Source organism: Kogia breviceps, chromosome 2 (genome assembly GCF_026419965.1).
Source record: "Kogia breviceps isolate mKogBre1 chromosome 2, mKogBre1 haplotype 1, whole genome shotgun sequence".
Classification (NCBI taxonomy): Eukaryota; Metazoa; Chordata; class Mammalia; order Artiodactyla; family Physeteridae; genus Kogia; species Kogia breviceps.
The window spans coordinates 82,289,350-82,310,005 of NC_081311.1; the positions used below are offsets into that span (position 1 = coordinate 82,289,350).

Genomic DNA, 20,656 nt, shown 5'->3' on the forward strand with positions numbered 1-20,656 from the left:
AGATTGTGTTTTAAATCTCTAAGCTTTCCCTGCACGTTTGTCAACTTGCTAGTGGTGTAATGAACTAGAAAGTTGTACTTGTTCAGACACCAGATTCTTGAAGACTCCTGTCACTGTCAGGGGATCTCTGTGAGTTGTTATTTGCTTGCAAGAGAGCATTCTGAAAACTCATTGTTAATGCCTTGTATTGACCTTTGTGCTGCTGTACATTCTGAGTTTAACTGGTTTGAAAGAAAGTTTAAGAATACTCAAACAATTCCATGACCATTGTGTTACTCTTATAAGTAATTGAAATGTTGCTTGATTACCTGATTTAAGCCAGGTTACATCAATAGATAAGGTTGATACTGAGATGAAGGGCATAGCTCCCGGCTTAGAGGAGCTTACAGTTAGCTGGTGGAGGGGACTGATCAGTACGGCAGCAGTAAGAGTATAAGGGAAACTGCTGTGATTGGTGTAGGTGCAGATGCCATGGAAACAGAAGAAGCAGCCCTTGCTCAGATGTGGGCTGAGCGTGGGAGGGTACTGCTTGATTGTGTGGTGTAAATTTTAAGCAGCCAGGTAGAGTGAGTAGGCAGAGTGTTCCAGAGAGAAGGAGAGTGTGAACAGCGGTGCGGAACCATGAAACTTCACGACAGTTTACGGGGAACTGGAGAGACGGGCAGATAGGAAACCACGTGGAGAATGTATTGAACTGGAGCTAAAGTGATTGTTAATGGCTATTTCCTGTTTTTTAATTCAGGTAAAGGAACTGGCCAGATGTCTTAAGGGATGCTTTTGAAAAGGACAGAGGTGTTCAAAATTATTACAGCAACTGAGAAGCAAGGTGGTTTTGGAGAAACCCTACTCTGAGGATGTTTGCTTCAGGTAACCAAGAAAAAATACAACTATAGAAGAAGCCTTTGTAAATAGCAATGTAATTAGATTTCCACCGGTCTTTCTGGCGAGACTCGGAGCTTCCTGCATCATCGGTAGACATGAGTGACCCCCAGCAGTCACAAGAAGAGCAGCACAAGGTAGGCAGAGCCTCTTCGAAGTTCAAGGGTCCTCCCAGAATCATGCAGTCCGATGATTATTTTGCTCGAAAATTTAAAGCCATCAATGGCAACGTGGGACCCGCCGCTTCCTTGAATGCTTCCAGTTCCAGTGAGAACGGTGGTCCGGCTAATGGTACCCCGGCCGTGCCCAAGATGGGCGTCAGGGCAAGGGTGTCTGAGTGGCCTCCTAAAAAGGACTCCTCCAAGGAGCTGCCCTGCAAGGCCCTGTGGGAAAGCCGGTCCCAGACCAGCTACGAAAGTGTCACGTCCATTATGCACAACGGGCAAAACAGCCAGAGTGACGGCCAGCAAGAGGAGCTGCTCGACCTAGACTTCGTGGAGGCGAAGTATACCATCGGAGACATCTTCGTTCACTCTCCGCAGAGGGGACTGCACCCCATAAGACAGAGGAGCAATAGTGATGTTACCATCAGTGACATCGACGCGGAAGACGTCCTAGACCAAAACGCAGTGAACCCCAATACCGGGGCCGCCCTGCACCGGGAGTACGGGAGCACGTCTTCCATCGACCGACAGGGCTTGTCGGGGGAGAACTTCTTTGCTATGCTCCGCGGGTACCGGCTGGAGGACGACGACCACAAGGTGATGGCCCCGTTCGGGTTCCCCGAGTTTTTCCCCTGCGACCCTGCAATCTCCCCCAGCCTTCACGCCGCAGCACAGATTTCTAGAGGCGAATTCGTGCGCATCTCAGGATTAGACTATATGGACAGTGCCCTCCTGGGGAGAGACAGGGACAAGCCTTTCCAACGGAGGTTGAAGGCGGAGTCCATGGAGACGTCCCTCTTCCGCAAGCTGCGGACCGTGAAAAGTGAGCACGAGACGTTCAAGTTCGCCTCTGAGCTGGAGGACGGGCGTCTGGAGAGGGGCGTCCGCCCTTGGAACTGCCAGCGCTGTTTTGCACATTATGACGTCCAGAGCATCTTGTTTAATATCAACGAAGCCATGGCCACGAGGGCGAACGTGGGGAAGAGGAAGAACATCACCACCGGGGCCTCGGCGGCATCCCAGACCCAGATGCCCGTGGGCCCGACGGGCAGCTGTGACTCCCCGCTGGGGAGCAAAGAGGACCTCAACCCCAAAGAGAACCCGGACACGGACGACGGTGACGGCAAGAGCAACGACCTGGTCCTCAGCTGCCCCTACTTTCGGAACGAGACAGGCGGGGAGGGCGACAGGAGGATCGCGCTGTCCAGGGCCAACTCGTCCTCCTTCAGCTCCGGGGAAAGCTGCTCCTTCGAGGCCTCGCTCAGCTCTCACTGCACCAACGCGGGCGTCTCGGTCCTGGAGGTGCCCAGGGAGAACCAGCCGATCCACAGGGAGAAGGTCAGGCGCTACGTCATCGAGCACATCGACCTGGGGGCCTATTACTACCGCAGGTTCTTCTACGGCAAAGGTAAGGGGCCCTGTGTGTCCCAGGGCCGTTTCCCTGGGGCCCCCTGGGGTGTGTGGCTTTGGGTCGGAGCGTGTCCCAGGCCTTTGTCCACTGGGTTTGAGCTTGTTCTGTGTCACAGGGCCTCCATTGCTGCCGGACTGATCCCTTCTTTCTTTATTTTTTTATTTTAAAAAATTTGGGGGGCCACGCCCTGCAGCATGCAGGATCTTAGTTCCCCAACCAGGGATGGAACCCGTGCCCCCTGCAGTGGAAGCGCGGAGTCCTAGCCTCTGGACCGCCAGGGATGTCCCAGATCCCTTCTTTAGAAATCCCCAGTTCCCTGCCTTTGCTGATCCCTAGTCCCTGATGTGGCAACGTCTGCTCTTTCCTTCTCTGCCAACGTGTGAGCGTCGCAAACGTCAGGCTCCGTTCAGGTTTACCCCTTTCAGGAGGTCTTCGCTGATGAACTCCATTGCCTTTTCATACCTCTGAATAATCTCTTACACTGTGTGTACGGTGGACAGTTCTGGTTCTTTTCCCTCTAGCTTTTTCTGTACTTTTCTCCCACACCTTTGCTTCATCTTTTTAATTTTATGTCTTCACAGCTCTTTCTGCCTTGCTGTACCTCGTGGAAGGTGTTAAGTAAATCTTTGTTGAAAGAACGTATGAATGTATAAATTAGTAGGATAGACAAATTTAGTCTTCTTGCAGTTTTACACATAGGCTTAAAGGTTCAGATACAAATATTTCCTTGGTATTGTTATTCCAGAAATTCTTTAAGTACGTGTAGAATAAATGATGTTTACTTTTATTTGTATGTTTAGCCTCGAAGGATGCACCCCTCAGAAGTCACGTAGTTGAGTCCTCAGCCTTTCAGTGTGTCATTAGTTATTCCAGGGACATGAGAATCCGCTCTGTCTTACAGGCCTACAGAGAAACGTGTTCCACGCACACGTCAGTAACACATGCCAAACGGAACACCCGGGGACTCTGGCTCGTCCTGCCTTCTTAGTGGGTGTGACTTGCTTCCGTGGCCCCTTCCTTCTAGGACAGCATACTCTTTGGGGCTCAGTTTTCTGTTTGCAGTTTCACCTGCCACCCCCCTCCATTCCCAGGTATCACCTCTTAGAGCACAAAGGAGGCAGAGGTGGCCCAGTCAGCCTCGGGGGGGCCTCTCCTCCTCTGTCCCTTCTGGTGTGTATAAATGCCAGCTGACTGTACTTTGAATTTATTTAGTATTGGTTTCTATCTTCAGAATGCTTGCCTGCAATCTTTGACTCCAGCTGTTATTTTGGGGGGTTGGTCGTGGTGTAGCTCTAACGTCAGGAGGTCACTCCATCCACTTCAGTCCCTGGAGCCTTCTTAGTGCTTTTTCCCCTGGACTACAAGCTGGACCAAGTGCAATTATTAAATTAATAATCCCCCCCACCCTTTTGCATCAATCCAGATGTAACCAGTCATCCGTAATCGTGATATTATGAAATCATATAAATCAATGGAATGAATATAATGTTGATAAGCAACATAGCTAAATGAGCAGGCATTTGAATTGCGACTGGTCATACAGTTTGAGTTGTCTTTCTGGTCTTGTACGGGTGACATGATGGGACTGAAATAACGTTGTCCACATCTTGATTCCCTGGCTGTGTCCCCAACACTCCCGTCTCAGCCCTGGGCCCCGGGTGGGCGTCAGCATCACCTTTGTGATGTCACTGCCTTCCCGCCAGTGAACGCACGGAGTCTTAGATCTTCTTTTCAATCTGTGCCGGAAATAACTCAGGGTCCTCAGGACTGTTCGTCCAGGGGCAGAGGATTATAATACTCTGCTCATGGATGCTCTCGAGGTGGAACTTAGTTATTTTTGGAAAGGGAGACTGTGGAGAAATAGGCTTCCTGCTTAAGATATTTTTTAATCGATGAAGCCATGGCTGTCATTGCTAGCAATAAAATAGTCTGTTGGAATTGTTATTGCCCTGAAATCCTTAGGCGATGAGTCATTCTGGCTGAGTTTTGTAAGTGGTTTGCGATTCACCCTGTAGAATATCAGGATGTAAAAATTGTATATGTGTATATATCTGTATACATGTGTATTTATGCAAACACCTAGTGCCAACGTCTCGTTTGTTGTACTCCTTTGCATCTCTTAGTGTATTAAGTCTACGCAGTGTGTATGGAATAAAGAACTGATGTTTTCTGGACCCAGGCAGGGATACCACCATCCGATCCATTTAATGTCCTTAAGGCCTGTTCCATGAGATAATTTTAGGTTGCTAGATTCTCTTAATTCTCCTGACTGGGTTTTGTAGTTTTTCTCTTGAACTCTGTCACTTCCTGATAATTGTAAAGAGTTGCCTGTGAGTGGTTTATTTCTTCCACTTTTCCTGATTTGCTACTGAGGATTTTCCAGGGCTTTAGAAATGACATCATCAAACTTGGTAGATATGAATGTGCAAGAAAACGTAAATAAGAAAAATCTGAGAGTAGGTGCCCTGTGGTGAGTTGTAAGTGGGTGTAGACGTGTGGTTTGACAGTTCCGGGGTGCTGGGCTCCCTGTGGGTCTGTGAATGAGGCAGACACAGCCACATTCTAGACTTCAAGCCTGCACAACGAAGGTGTGGGACAGCCGTCCCCCGGGGCCCTTTGTCTTGTGTGCCGGGCGCGGTTACTATTGTGGGGCTCATGGGACCCGGGGCCAGGACAGAGCAGGAGGAGACAGAATCAGACCCAGCCCAGCCCTGCCACTCTGTGCTCTCTCCCTGCAGCCCTGGACTGTGCTCGCTTCCTCCTATATTTAGCTCTTCCCCTGTGGGCCTGTGTGATCTCAAAAAAAACACAACTGGCTACAAGAGCAGCTGCCGTTGCTCTTGCTGGTCTCTCTGTAGAGCCATTAAGGACTAAAGGCAGAGGCAGCAGCCCGGATTCCCAGCGGCCAGGTGGCCAAGGCCTCCTACGTGTGGGACTGGAGCCTGGCTTTTGTCCAAGGATCACAAAAGCATGTGTCTGCCAGATAAAGTGCAATGATTAAATTAATGATTTCCCCCCATTTTTCCCACCAGCTTCAGCCACTGGAGTTTATATCTGCCAACACATCGCGAGTTGCAGGAACAGCATTGTGTTTAAAAACAGAGGCCCTGGGCAGACTGTCACAGATAGAGCATTTGTGCAGATGTTTTCTTTCCCTTTTTCTCGTTTCCCTTCACTCAGTTCTTCTCTTTGGAAGCAGGCTTTCGAGGAATCTTTTGGTACTTTCCAGAACGCCTTTTCTTTTCCTCCATCCTTCATTGTTCTGTGTGAAACTTCATTTTCAAAAGAATGACATGCCCCCCCACACCGCCGGATTGCTGGGAAAGGTTTAAAAGACCCACCTCTCTGAATCTCTTTCTCTCTTTCTTTCCCTTCTTTCAAGTGACGACGCCCTGCATCAATTGGTAAACTTTTCAGCTTTAATAAGGGAGTTGACTCTTTTTTTTTTAATTTTTAAATTTCATCTTATTTATTTTTTGATACAGCAGGTTCTTATTAGCCATCAGTTTTATACACATCAGTGTATACATGTCAATCCCAGTCGCCCAATTCAGCACCCTGGTTGACTCTTTATTGGGTAGTTAACGTGAAATGGCTGTCCTCATGTCGAGGTGTATTCCTATGACACATAGTCTTTGAACGGATTTGAATAACTTTGCAAAAGGATTTATGCAGGGGCGCGGCCTGCCACGGTGCCCTGTGGGTAATATCGCTTGTCCGGGCAAATCATTCTGCAGCCTTCAGTGAAACAGCTTTTTAAAAGAGCCTGATTGTAGCAAGCTTAGTGAATGCTCTCGAATGTCCCTTCCTTTCACGGGTGATGACCCTGGTGCTGGGTGCCAGGCCGCTCTATCCCTCATGGAACTCTAGTGCAGCTGCAGTTCCCTCCTGGGAGCTAGGGTCCACTAGATGGGGATTCCACCTGTGGTCTTGGTTTGAAATTGCCTTTAGCTTCCCTTGCAGCACAGCAGACCTCCTGGGGCTTAGAACCGCTTAGAGCCGCTGGCCGGCAGCTCACTGTCCAGAGTGTGACTGGGGCCGGAGCCACGCGGACAGCGGAGGGACGCTGTGGGTTGCTGTGTGTCTTGCACTTCTTAGGCAGCAGTGTACCTGAGAGTTGCTCAGGAGTTCTAAAGCTGTCCAATGCCTTGCTTCAGGTCACGCACACAAGAATGGCTCCAGAAGACGAAGTAAGTCACTTTGGGGTAAATGGAGGTCAAACCAGAGAGAAGGGTAAAGCTGCACCTCTTTGATAACTCAGGAATGAAGTGAAAAGTGGCTGAATTGTGTCTGAGCCTTTGGGAGCATTATGTGTGTTCCTGTGGACGTGGGGAGTGGACGGAATACTAAGATTGACAGTATTTATCTTTTGTTTTTTTGGTTTAGAATTTTTAAATGGCGTATAAATACTATATGATCATTATGGGAAAATAAGGAAAGGTAGGGAAGCAAAAGAAAGAGAAAGCAAACCCCTCCAATCCATAAGAAAGAGACAGTTCCTGTGAATAGTTTCATCGGTATCCTGCTAGGCTTTTCCTGATGCAGGAAAACGGATGTAAGTGGAGCCCCCTCTTGCTAGTGCTGTGGAGCTTGCTTTGGGTGCTTGTGCTTCCTCATTGGTACCTCTGTCATTGTGTACAACAGCTGCAACAGCACTCTAAGAGCCATTGGCAGTGATCAACCTCCGCCCCAGGCACATGGGGAGATGCCAGGTATTTGCCAACCGTGATCTGGGCAGAAGAGTTAATGACTGTATTTGCTTTACTTCAAAGAAGAATGTTTCAACTTGACAGAAACATAGTGATAAAGAGACCTAAATTTCTTCCACCTGCAACACCACTCATGTCAAATATATTAATGAACGTTCATTTTAACAACAGATCTTTACTCGAAAAGCAAATTGCTATAAAAATGTTCAAATTTCATAAACCTTGAAAAATTATAGAAATTTAAGTCGTGGCCTTCCCCTCCTCCACTTGAATTTGGGCTGCGCTTAGTGACTCGCCTCCGAAGGATGGACTGTGGAAAGAGGGGAGAAGCCTGGCAAACATTGCCCCAGCCCGGGGATCCAGGTCAGCATCACCAGGGGCAAATCATGTGGATGGTTTGTACCCTTGATGTGATGGGAATGGCATTTCTGTGATCGTCCTCTCCAAAAACATAACCTCAGTCTGTTTAGGAAAAAACATTAGACACATCCCAACTGAGGCACATTCTACAAAATTCCTGCCCCGTACTCCTCAAAACCGCCATGGGCATCGAAGAAGGGGAAGTCTGAGAAACTGTCACAGTCTCGAGGACCCTAAAGAGACACTATGACAATGTCATGTGGTGTCCTGGATGGGATCCTCAAACAGAAAAAGGATACTAGGTAAAAACTAAAAAAAATCTGAGTAAACTATAGACTTCAGTTAATAATAATATACCAATATTAGTGCAGTAATTGAACAAATATACCAAAGTATGTAAGCTGGTAACAGCTAGGAAACTGGGTGAGCGGTATAAGAGAACTCTCTGCTATCTTTGCAGCTTTTCTATAAATCAAAAACAATTTTAAAATGATTTACTTAATTTTTTTAAATGTAAGTTATAAATTCTCATGATATTTTTAAATGAGAATCTTTAAAATAAGAAGAAAGAAAAAAATTGATACAGTTCTTAAAAGTAGCAAACCTCCAGGGCCCTTCCTGTACACACTTGCCATGAGTATCGTTCTCAAACTTACCTTGAGGGGCAGGGGAATTGTTAAGCTTTAGAATTTACTTTTTTTTTTTTTTTTATAATCTAGATTTAGTTGTTTTTTAAAAATTTTATTTATTTTGGTTGCATTGGGTCCTTGTTGCTGCGCGCAGGCTTTCTCTAGTTGTGGCGAGCGGGGGCCACTCTTCGTTGTGGTGCGCGGGCTTCTCACTGCGGTGGCTTCTCTTGTTGTGGAGCACGGGCCCTAGGCATGTGGGCTTTAGTAGTTGTGGTATACGGGCTCAGTAGCTGTGGCTCGTGGGCTCTAGAGCGCAGGCTCAGTAGTTGTGACGCGTGGGCTTAGTTGCTCCACGGTATGTGGGATCTTCCCAGACCAGGGCTTGAACCCATGTTCCCTGCCTTGGCAGGCAGATTCTTAACCATTGTGCCACCAGGGAAACCCTAGAATTTACTGTTTCTGCTATCTGTATTGAAATGCAAAGACATTCTCTTTGAATTTCCCCTGAAACCTGCAGGTTACGGTGAGGTGGCTGTGAGGGGCTGTTTGGGATGTCCTTGGCACTCTGGTTCCCAAATCTTCACTGAACTCTCTGAAGGAGGCCTTTGTGGCAAGCTCATTTTTTGGGGGGGATTTTCTATGACAAGTACAACAAAAGAAGTATGTATCTAGTAGAAATCCTTTGTAAAGAGCTGAATTGGTTTTATGGGGGCAGACTCTGTAGTGTGTATGAAAGAGAGTCTTAGTTTGCCCTCTTCTCTCCCCACTGCCTTGTGCTTAGGGGCCCTAGTGCTTATAGTTCCGTCATGTGCCCATGAATAGGACAGAGAACTTCTTTGATTTCCCCTTCCCATCATAGCTTTACCAGACTTCTTAGGTGTGGGCAGATAGGAATTCTTTTTGAAAAGGTTGGAATTTTTCAGAAAAGAGTGTTTAGCTGCTTCTGAGCAGACTGGGTGTCCAACAGAAGCCATATCCATACCACAGTGTAGGGTGTAAGACTGACCTTTCCAAGGTCCATTTCTGCCCCTATTACCGAGTCCAAGGTCAGACACATAACAAGCCAATAAATCAAGAAACAACCTGTTGGGGCAAGGAATAGCCACTTTATTTGGAAAGCTAGCAGACTGAGAAGAAGGTGGACTAGTGTCCCAAAGAACCATCTTAACATGAGTTAGAATTGAGGCTTCTTTTATACCGGAAGGGGAAGGGGTATGGCTGGTTGTTGCAGACTTCTTGGTCTCAGAATCCTTTGTTCTTGCAGCTGTCCACACAGGTCAGGTCACCATGTTCCTGTAAATCTCCAGCAAGACAAATGTTATTCTCTGTTCTGTAACTTTTTCTCTCTATATGAATGGGAAAGTGCTATACCTTTAAAGGTCAGAGCCTTGAGAATGGGCTCTCCTGTACATTTCAGGCTATAGGCAACATTCTTAACTTGTAGCAAAAGCAATAAAATACAAAGGCTAAAGTCAAAGAAACAGATCTAATATGGAGGCAGATTTGTTCTTCCTTATTACAGCAGTAACAAAATGCAAGGAAGTTTTCCCAATTAACTGCCACATCAGTCAAACTCTACAGAAATATTAGAGTATTAATACAAAGGTGAAAGTAAAAGAAACATCCAGTATGGAGTCAGATTTGTTGTTCCCTTATTACGCCCCAAGATTCCAGCCCTTAAGCCTTGAAGGCCCTTCCTGTGTCTGGCCCAGCCCTGGCTGCTGGATATGCAGCACATGCAGGCATTCTCTCCAGGGCTTCTTTTCTGTAAAAATCTTTTAAGTTCACTAATTTTTTTTAACTACTGTTACCCAGCTCTATGTAAATTTATCCTTTTCTCCAATGGTAATCTTTGTCCTTAATATTTTAACTGAAGGGTATTATTCGTACATACATCTGCTAAATGAACAAATACAAATAAAGGATTCTTCTAGAATATGTATAATAACCCTCTTGCCCCTTTTGATACCAACCAACTATTTTGTGCCTGGGGAATTGTCTTTTTGCCATTGGGCAGCGGTGTCCGTCCATTCTCATTTGTAGTTGGAGGCCTGTGACTGGCAGGCAGGGCAGCATATCTTGATGTAATGAGCATAGACTGTTCTGAAATCAGACTCTTGGGTTTACATCCCAACTCAGTTTTGGACAACTTCTTGAACTTCTTTGTGCCTCAGTTAATCATCTAAAAATGGGATCATCATAAAAATATAAAAATATCTCCTGTAAAGGGCTTAGAACAGTGCCTGTTACATAGTATATATCCTTGTCCTCCCAGGAGTTCTTAAATAAATGTGTGAGACTTCTCTCTAAAACGAAACTAGTGCCCCTACCACCGGTGCAGCATTTAAAGGGCAGGACTTTATTTTAATGGTTAAAAAGATGAAGAGAGTAAATAGTAGAGAGAACCATATGGCCCGTGGCCCCCCGGGAAAGGTGTCTGGTGAAGTCTGCCACTCCATTCCAAACACATTCACTTAAGTTTCACTAATGTGGCAGTTGTGGGCAGGAGGATACTTTTACATATCAAATGAACCCCATTGCTGAGTGATGCATGGCTGCATTTGCTTTGAATTTCATGCCTGGTGGCTTCTTTTTTTTTTTTCTTTCCTTCTGGTTTTATACAGTCACTGAAGAAAATTAATAGCGAATTGGACACTATTAAATTCATATGGGGGAACTGAGTACCACCTAACAATAGTACTATTCTGGGATGCAAATGCTTCCTTTAGCGGACACAATCAACTCAGCCCTTAACCTTAGAGCCTGGCCAGTACCTCCACAAACAGAGCTCCTGTTGAGGTCCAGGGGGGCTCTTAGCACGGAGGAATCACCCAGCTGCACAGGGGATTCAGCCTGTGGGTTATAGTCCTATGGGTTCCATGTGGCTGAGGGGGCAGAGGGTGGGGGGGGGGGGCTGGGAAACATGTATGCTGTGCTGGGAGGTCACAGTTCCCACCCCCTGCAGCATTTTAGGACTGTACGCTAGTTCATCCTACTCATCCTTTGTCCTCAGATGTGTTCTCAGTCAGTTATTGAGGAGGAACTGATGCTCTTGTATTTCTCTAGGAAGAGTTATTAATACTCTAATATTTCTGTATAGTTTGACCCATGCGGCAGTTAACTGGGAAAACTTCCTTGCATTTTGCTACTGGTGTAGTAATAAGGAAGAACAAATCTGCTTCCATATTAGATCTGTTTCTTTGACTTTAGCCTTTGTATTTTATTGCTTTTGCTACAAGTTAAGATGGTTGCCTATAGCCTGAAATATTACAGGAGAGCCCATTCTCAAGACTCTGACCTTTAAACGTATAGCACTTTCCCATTCATATAGAGAGAAAAAGTTACAGAACAGAGAATAACATTTGTCTTGCTGGAGATTTACAGGAACATGGTGACCTGACCTGTGTGGACAGCTGCGAGAACAAAGGATTCTGACCCCAAGATGTTTGCAACAACTAACCACAGCTCCTCCCTCACCTTGCCTTTAAAAGTGCTTTGCTCTGAAGCCCTTCAAGGAGTTTGGGGCTTTGGGGGCACAAGCCACTCATCTTCTTGCATGGCCCTGCAATAAACCTTTCTCTGCTCCGAACTCCGACGTTTGGGTTTGTTTGGCCTCTCTGTGCATTGAGCACACGAAGTTGGCATTCGGTAGCACTGGTCCAGTAAAGCTGGAAGTCAAGGGCTCGGCAAGATAAGGTCTCAGAGCACCTAGAACTTACTAAAACCCACCTACCTTGCATTTGTTCAGATCCAAAATTTATTTCGCTCTTTGTCCCACTTAAGAAATAAAAGGAAAGCCGGACAACTGCTCCTCTCAATAATGATCTGGGCCTCTCAGCTTTTACACAGTGAACCCTTTCTTTGCTCTCGTAGTGTTTTCTTTCTCCTTCCCATCCTTGTAGCAAATGACACTAAAAATTACGCATTATCAAAGGAAGTCTTTGATAGCTGCCTTACTTCTCCAGACTTGCACTTTTTAAAAAATAAATTTATTCATTCATTTATTTATTTTTGTTTTTGACTGTGTTGGGTCTCCCTTGCTGCGTGCGGGCTTTCTCTAGTTGCGGCAAGCAGGGGCTACTCTTCCTTGCAGTGCGCGGAGGCTTCTCATTGCGGTGGCTTCTCTTGTTGCGGAGCACGAGCTCTTGGCGCACGGGCTTCAGTGGTTGTGGCACGTGGGCTCAGTAGTTGTGGCTCGTGGGCTCTAGAGCGCAGGTTCAGTAGTTGTGGCGCACGGACTTAGTTGCTCCGCAGCATGTGGGATCTTGCCGGACCAGGGCTCGAACCCATGTCCCCTGCATTGGCAGGCGGATTCTTAACCGCGGCGCCAACAGGGAAGTCCCTGGACTTGCACTTTTTATTCAAGGTTTTCTTAAAATTGCATCTTCCAAGATACCATCCTTATGTTCAGGACAGATTTGTTGTCTCATCTTTGGGTTGTGTTCATTTTACTGTGCATGAGTTGATTTTTATAATTTAAATCTTCACGGTAACCTCATCACCCTAGCGTTGCTTTATATGAGAGAGCGCTAAAGCCAGACTGACAAGGTTTGCATCCTGACTCTGTCACAGGGGCTTATAACCTTGAGCACATCATTCGTTTCTCAGCTTCAGTATTACCATCTGTAAAATGGGGATACCTGCTCATAGGTAGGGAGATGAATGAGTTAATTTACATACGGTATGTTTAATATTGTTATTTTCACTGTAATACCTCAGATTTTTCAAGCTTAGCTAATGCTTTGGTTAAATTTTGGTCAAAGGAGAATTCACATAGCAAAAATGCATCATTTTCCCCATCAAATTAGGTAATTTAATCCATGAAACATTAGCAGGGAGTTTGAGATTCCTTGAGGTTCTCTAATGTCTCTTAATGTTATTATCTGCAAAAGCATGTCCTGTTGTTTTTTTCATTCATCCATTTATGTATTCATCATTCCCTGTTCACGTCTGTATAACTCCTGGAATGGGGGAGGTGATTTAACAGTTGTTTGGAGGAGAAAGTGACAAAAGATACATCATAGGAAGGAGCTTAGCAGCCACCTGCAGCCATGGGTTTAACCCAGATAGGCAGTGAGCTGACAATTAAATGATCAACTGGCTATTGAAAGAACAAAGAACCCTTAAAGGAAAGCTTCTACTGTGAGTACTAACCAATGCAGGGCAATGGGACATAGTTCACAGCTGCTAGTGGCTCTTGTGGATTTGTTGATGGTGCCGTGGCCCATATGGTGCTGACCCCTCTGAGAAATCACCCCCGAGGCAAAGCCACATGGCTTCTCTTTTACATGCTGGCCTCGGGAGGCATGTAGAGTCGTGGTCCTCACCTGTTCATTCCATGAGTGACGGACCCAATACCTCTCCCTTCCAAGATACGACAGTACCCGGAAACAGCCTTTGGGCTAAGGTTCAACGTACCCCTTTTTCTTTTCTTTACTGAGCAGCCAGAGTGCACCACAGAGATACACTGAATCTCATTTCCTACGCTGAAATCTTGTTAACCAATTTTTTTTTTTAATCTGGCCCTGTTGTATTTACATGATATGTAGATTTTCATTCAGCTTTTCCAGTCTTTTCACAGCTTCCATTCTGCCAGGGAAGGATTTTATTTGATTCCCCCTTGAAGCAACTTTATGGAAATCAAGGGCTTGAGATAAGGATGGGCTCAAGTGGGTGAGGGGCTCATTGTCCTCTGCCCACAGAGGGGAAGGCTCTTGTGATGCAGATGAACAGGCTGAGCTGTCCTGAAGGGGACCAGGTGTCATTTGAGTGGGTCCCCTTGGCTCCCTCCTGGAGGCCATAGGGAGCACGTTCCCTGCTCTAATCTCCACCGTGTGCGGAATGCCCCATATGAAAGCTAGACAGAATGTTACAGTGGGCAGCCTAAGACTGTGGTTTCTTTAGAAACACGTCCAGGTAACCTGCTGTATTTCTTGGTGAGACTGAAAGCACGGAGAGATCCCTTAGAACATAGCTACGGGGCCTTAGAACTGGCAAGTCCAAAGGTGTGATGGTTTGTATGTAGCAGAAGTGTCTTCTCTACTTGCGTTCAAGAAGTGTGTGTCTGAGTGAGAGAGAGGAAAATCAAAAACAAGTGTGGGTCATGGCTTGGAGAGGTAGACACTAAGGAAAAAATTGTTTTTCTCACTAATTTGCCTGCCATCTTTGGTGGACAGGGTAATATACATATTTTGGGTTCCCTTCATTTAAAAAGAAATTAGTTACTGGTAGGAATTATTCAGTAAAATATTATATATGCCACTACTTTCTTTAAAAGACTACCCTGAATGCGATGTAACCTCTGATTACAGATTAGCTTTTGAGATGAAAAGTATGAATCTCCTTTAGGACGACTCTTGAACTATCAGACTGTTGGACTCAAAATCAAAATGCCCCATAATGCTGTTTATTTGATGTTCACTCCCTTTTTGTCTTTCATTGAGTTTTTTTTGTTGTTGTTGTCATTAATATGCCTGTCTTCAACTATAATGTCTCTCTCAGGTTAATGATGCTAAATGTATTATATATATTTTAGGGGTGGGTGAGGTGGGGATGCTGAAGTTAAGAAAGTTTATGTAACTAACCCAAGGTTAAGGAGGTGATAAGTAGGAAAGCTCAGATTCAGAAGCCAATTATCAGGCTCATTCGAATTATCGATATTTAGGAGTAAATGAGTTTAGGACTGCAAGTTATATGTGGCAATTTCAACACACATGTTACCTTTCCCCCTTTCAAACACCACAGAAAAATGATAGTCAAGTAATACAAAAAGGGCATAAAGCCACAAAGGAGCGGCAAACTAGGAAGAAGCCAAAGAAATGCCAAAGGTGATAGAGGAATGGGATGGTTCTGCAGATTAGGGGGCGCCACCCCCAGCCAGCGTTGGAGGGTGGTGTGCGGCGGGGACAGGCCATCAGAAGCTAGCCAGCCCACACCACAGAGCAGGTACCTTTGAAGAAGGGCTGGTGGGGGTGAGCTGTGGTGGAGCAGGCATCTTCAGAGATCTGGGATGCTTCCAATATACTGCTTTTGAGTAAACGCCCACAGTGGCTGCCGCCACCCCACCCAGGCTCTGCCCCGGGACTGGGTCTCCTCTGTGTCCTGTAGCTGAGTCTTCTCCCCAGTAGTGGCCACCCCACACCCACCAAGACATCTTAGAATTAATAAATGAAATCAGCAAAGTTTCAGGACACAAGATTAATATACAGAAATCAGTTGCTTTTTCATAGACTAATAATGAACTACCATAAAGAGAGACTAAAAAATAACAATCCCATTTAAAATTGCATCTAAAAGAATAAAACATTTAGGAATAAACAGGAGGTGAAAGACCTGTACTCTGAAAATTATAAAACACTGATGAAGGAAATTGAAGATGATACAAAGAAATGGAAAGGTATCCCGTGTTCTTAGATTGGAAGAATATTGTTAAAATGGTCATACTACTCAAAGCAATCTACAGATCAAATGCAGTCCTTATCAGAATACCCATGATGTTTTTCATAGAACTAGAACAAATAATCTTAAAATTCCTGTGGATCCACAGAAAAACCAAAATTATCAAAACAATTTTGAGAATAAAGAACAAAGCTGGAGGTATCACCCTCTCAGACTTCAGACTATGCTACAAACCTGCAGTAATCAAAACAGCATGGTACTGACATGAAAACAGACATATAGATCAATGGAACAGAATAAAGAGCTGAGAAGTAAACCCGCACATTTGTGGTCAATTAATTTATGACAAAGGAGGCAATATACAGTGGAGAAAAGACAGTCTCTTCAATACGTGGTGCTTGGAAAACTGGACAGCTACATGTAAAAGAGGGAGATTAGAACATTTCCTCACATTATATGCAAAAATAATGTCAAAATGGATTAAAGACCTAAATCCTATAGACTATAAAATTCACTGAAGAGAACATATGCAGTACACTCTTTGATGTAAGTCATAGAAATATTTTTTTTGGCTCTGTCTCCTGAGGCAAAAGAAATAAAAGCAAATATAATCAAGTGGAACCTAATTAAACTTAAAAGCTTTTGCACAGCAAAGGAAACCATCGACAAAACAAAAAGACGTTCTACGGAATGGGATAAAATATCTACAAATGATATGACTGATCAGGGGTTAATAATGAAAACATATAAACAGCTTATCCAACTCAATATCACAAACCAAACAACCCAATTAAAAAATGGGCAGAAGACCTGAATAGACATTTTTCCAAAGAAGATATACAAATGGCTAACCAGCACATGAAAAAAATGCTCAACATCACTAATAATTAGAGAAATAGAAATCAAAACAACAATGATAGATCACTTCACACCAGTCAGAATGGCCATCACCTGAAAGCCCACAAATAACACATGTTGGTGAGGATGTGGGTAAAAGGGAACCCTCCTACACTGTTGGTGGGAATGTAAATTGGTGCAGCTACTATGGAGAACAGTATGGAGGCTCCTAAGAAAACAAAAAATAGAACCACCATATCATCCAGCAATTCCACTCCTGGCTGTATATCCAGAAAAAACAAAAATACTAATTAGAAAAGATACCCAGACCCCAATGTTCATAACTGCACTATTTACAGTAGCCAAGACATGGAAGAAACCCGAGTGTCCATCAACAGACGAATGGATAAAGAATTGGTACATATATATAGTGGAATATTACTCAGCCATAAAAATGAATGGAATTCTGCCATCTGCAGCAATATGTTTGTACCTAGAGAATGTTATGCTTAATGAAATAGGTCAGACAGAGAAAGACAAATACTGCATGATATATGTGGAATCTGAAAAATAAAAGAAAACACCAGACTCACTGCCATAGAAAACAAACTACTGGTAACCAGTGGGGAGAGGAAAGCAGGGAGGGTTAGAATAGGGGATTAAGAGATACAAATTATTTTGTATGAAATAGATAGGCAACAAGGATATATTATACAGCACAGGAAATTATAGCCATTATCTTGTAATAACTTTTAATGGAGTGAAATCTGTAAAAATACTGAATCACTATGCCGTATACCCGAAACTAATATACTTTAAATCAACTATACTTAGAAAAAAAATTTTTGAAGGACTTAGCCTCGTCTGGAGAGGCGGTGAATATTCCCGCTGGACATGATGTTTGCACTGAGTCTGGAACGATGAATAGGAACGTCAAGTGAAGAAGAGTGGGAGAGGTGGCAGGCAGAGGAGGCAAAGGCGTGTGAGTGAGCAGATTTATGAGAGAAGAGCCTAGACAGAGATTGGATGATAGCATTGAGGACTTTAAAGGAGAAGATGGTTTGATGGATGGAAGGGGAGACAGGAGGATAGGCTTTCAAACGGGTAAGCATGAAGACAGAGGCAGAATCAGAGAGGACAGCCCGGCTGAGAAGACGCCGGGGAGGAATGACAGAAGAAACCCAGGAGCAAAGAGCTGGGAGATGCCTCATTCTGAATGGGGTTGCCCCAGCCGTCTAGGAAGTAGAGGGTCCCAGCCCAGAGCGGGTGGCCAGTGGTGCAGACATGGCGGCGGACTGCTAGGGCAGAGACTGGAAGGTGGGTGCTGGCTTTGCCGGCAGACGCCGTGGAGTCCTGAGTAAGAGTGGTAGAGTGGAAGAAAGTGAGCGGTGGTTGAGGACCGCTAGTCGTTGAGAAAATGGGAAGAGAGAGGGTGATAACTTGAGGAATAGTAATGCTCCTCCCTGGAGGCGGTGGGGTGAAGCTGCTGGGGTGAGTGAAATGGTCATGCCTTGTATCTGTGCCAGAGACCCGTCCACTTTCCAAGCACTACCAGCTCTTCCTCTCACCGACCTTCTGTTTCCTCCCCAGTTTTAAAAAAATATACTTCGCATACAGTGAAACTCACCCCTTTTAAAAGGTGTACAGTTCTCAGAGTTTTGACAAATGAGTGTGTTATGTAGCCACTACCACAATCAAGATGTGGGGTAGCTCCATCACCCCGGAAAACTCCCCCGTGCACCCCTGTAGACAGCCCCTGCCGTCACTGCTCTGTCATCTGTCCCTAGAGCACCTACTAAGTGTGAGAACAGCACACACACACTTTAGGAGTTTTAGTTGGCATGTATTAGAATTAATAATTGGATGCACTTAATCTGGGCTCTCACTTTTATCCTGAAAAGGGGTTTTGTTTGTTTGTTCACTCTTTCTCCCTAAAATAATTTGAAGCTCTTTTGATTTATGGTCACGGATTTCATCAGATGCCTAACAAGGAACCAATTTGAGCATTTTTGCCAGTCACTTTTTTTTTTCTTTTTAATATCTTTATTGGAGTATAATTGCTTTACAATGGTGTGTCAGTTTCTGCTTCATGACAAAGTGAATCAGTTATGCATATACATATGTTCCCATATCTCCTCCCTCTTGCGTCTCCCTCCCACCCTCCCTATCCTACCCCTCTAGGTGGTCACAAAGCACGAGCTGATCTCCCTGTGCTATGCAGCTGCTTCCCACTAGCTATCTATGTTACATTTGGTAGCGTATATATGTCCATGACGCTCTCTCACTTCGTTCCAGCTTCCCCTTCCCCCTCCCCATGTCCTCAAGTCCATTCTCTATGTCTGCGTCTTTATTCCTGTCCTGCCCCTAGTTTCTTCAGAACCATTTTTTTTTTAGATTCCATATATATGTGAGTTAGCATACAGTATTTGTTTTTCTTCTCTTTCTGACTTACTTCACTCTGTATAACAGATTCTAGGTCCGTCCACCTCACTACAAATAACTCAATTTCGTTTCTTTTTATGGCTGAGTAATATTCCATTGTATATATGTGCCACATCTTTTTTTTTTTAACATCTTTATTGGAGTATAATTGCTTTACAATGGTGTGTTAGTTTCTGCTTTACAACAATGTGAATCAGTTATACATATACATATGTTCCCATATCTCTTCCCTCTTGAGTCACCCTCCCTCCCACCCCTCTAGGTGGTCACAAAGCACCGAGCTGATCTCCCTGTGCTATGCGGCTGCTTCCCACTAGCTATCTATTTTACATTTGGTAACGTATATATGTCCATGCCACTCTCTCACTTTGTCCAGTAACTTCTTGAAGTGGGTCCTTAATGTATCAAGCTGATGATAAATAACTCCTCAGGGTAAATAACTCTTTTTTTTTCAATGCACATTTAATTTCACTGGAGCCCTGCAGGTTTGTAATAGTTAACCAGACTGTTACCAGAGTTATCCATGAAAAACAAAGGCTCGTTTCCTATTGTGTAAGTCTAGGACTAAGTCAGTAATTCACGGTTTAGTCCCTAAAATAGTCGACTTGCTCTTCTAGCCCTGCCTGGCTTAAAAGGGAAATTATGTCAGTCTTTATCTCATTTGGTTGCAAGAAGTAAAACGTAAATGATCTGCCTTTTAAGATGTAGTCAGTATTCATTAGCGGCTTTAAGTAATATTTTCCTTGAGTGATACAAGTGCCATTTTTCTTTGTTGACCTTAACCTGTTTTCTACTTTCTGAATAACATTCTCTATTCCTTCAGAAATTACTGTGGCAGAAAATGTTAGCATAACCCAAAGCCTTTGGAATACCTATATGGCTTTTTTCAAGCTTACAAACGTTTGATATAGTATGTTTCTTTTTAACTGAAAACTGTAAGTCAGAAAGATTGGCCAGAACCTCTAAGGCGACATCAAAAAGGGATAGAAGCAGTTTTGCATGTGGGGTGAAAAAAAATCAATTTTATAAGTGTACATCTTGGAGAACGGCCCAGGCAGCAGTTCAATAGGAAATAAGTGAATAACACCTGGGCTTTGCCTGGACCACTTGCTCTGCGTGGATTACTGGTGTGAAGGGTTGCTAAAATGCAGGAGCAGGAGCATGGGTGAACATTTGGGTGATTGCACCCTCTGTTTTGTATGGGTCGGACCACATCTGAGCGTTCAGTTTGGGTCCTTACGGAAGACAACACTTAAAGAGTCTGGTTGCAGTGAAGCATTTTCACTTCTTTTAGCAGTGCTCGCTCACGTGTGCAGAAGGGATTCTCGCGAAGCAGTGAGCTTGCTGTCACTGGCAGCGTTCAGACTAGAGTACATGCTTCGTGAGTGGGGAGTTTTTCTGGATTATTACCCCACCCCTGAGACAGTGCCTGGCGCACAGTTGCTGAGTGTATAAATAGGAGCCTAATGACGTCTCTTAGGAAGAATGTCCTCGGGGGCCCCAGTGCTAGGTGGACAGGAGGGCCTCAGAGTGCACTCCTCCAGTGAGACGGTGTGCATTTAGATCTCTGTGGGACCCTGACTTTATGTGAAAGAAACGATTAGCTGATAACATAGTCAACTAAGTTGTAGTATTTTAGGAGATATGATTTGGACTCAGCAGCTTAATGACCTTGTATCCATTTTTTGTCGGCTGATCCATTTTGCTTTAGACTCTTAGATGCTTTCATGACATCATCGTGACAGGGTGGTCTTTACCCAGCCCCCTGTTCTCCGAGATGAATCCGGCTCATCTGAGTGGCTGATTAGCTCACCTCCACTGCCTTTA

The 20,656-nt window shown here is 44.6% G+C and overlaps 1 protein-coding gene across 2 annotated transcripts in view; it reads left to right on the plus strand.

Moving 5' to 3' along the window:
• The first annotated feature begins 742 nt into the window (after positions 1 to 742).
• SIPA1L2 (signal induced proliferation associated 1 like 2) overlaps positions 743 to 20,656 on the plus strand; it is a 109,566-nt gene continuing 89,652 nt past the window's right edge. For both annotated transcript variants that reach the window (XM_059053816.2, XM_059053818.2), the window contains exon 1: positions 743 to 2,451. In XM_059053816.2, coding sequence (XP_058909799.1) covers positions 978 to 2,451 — 1,474 coding nt within the window. In that variant the 5' untranslated portion in view covers positions 743 to 977. The remainder of the gene's footprint in view (positions 2,452 to 20,656) is intronic.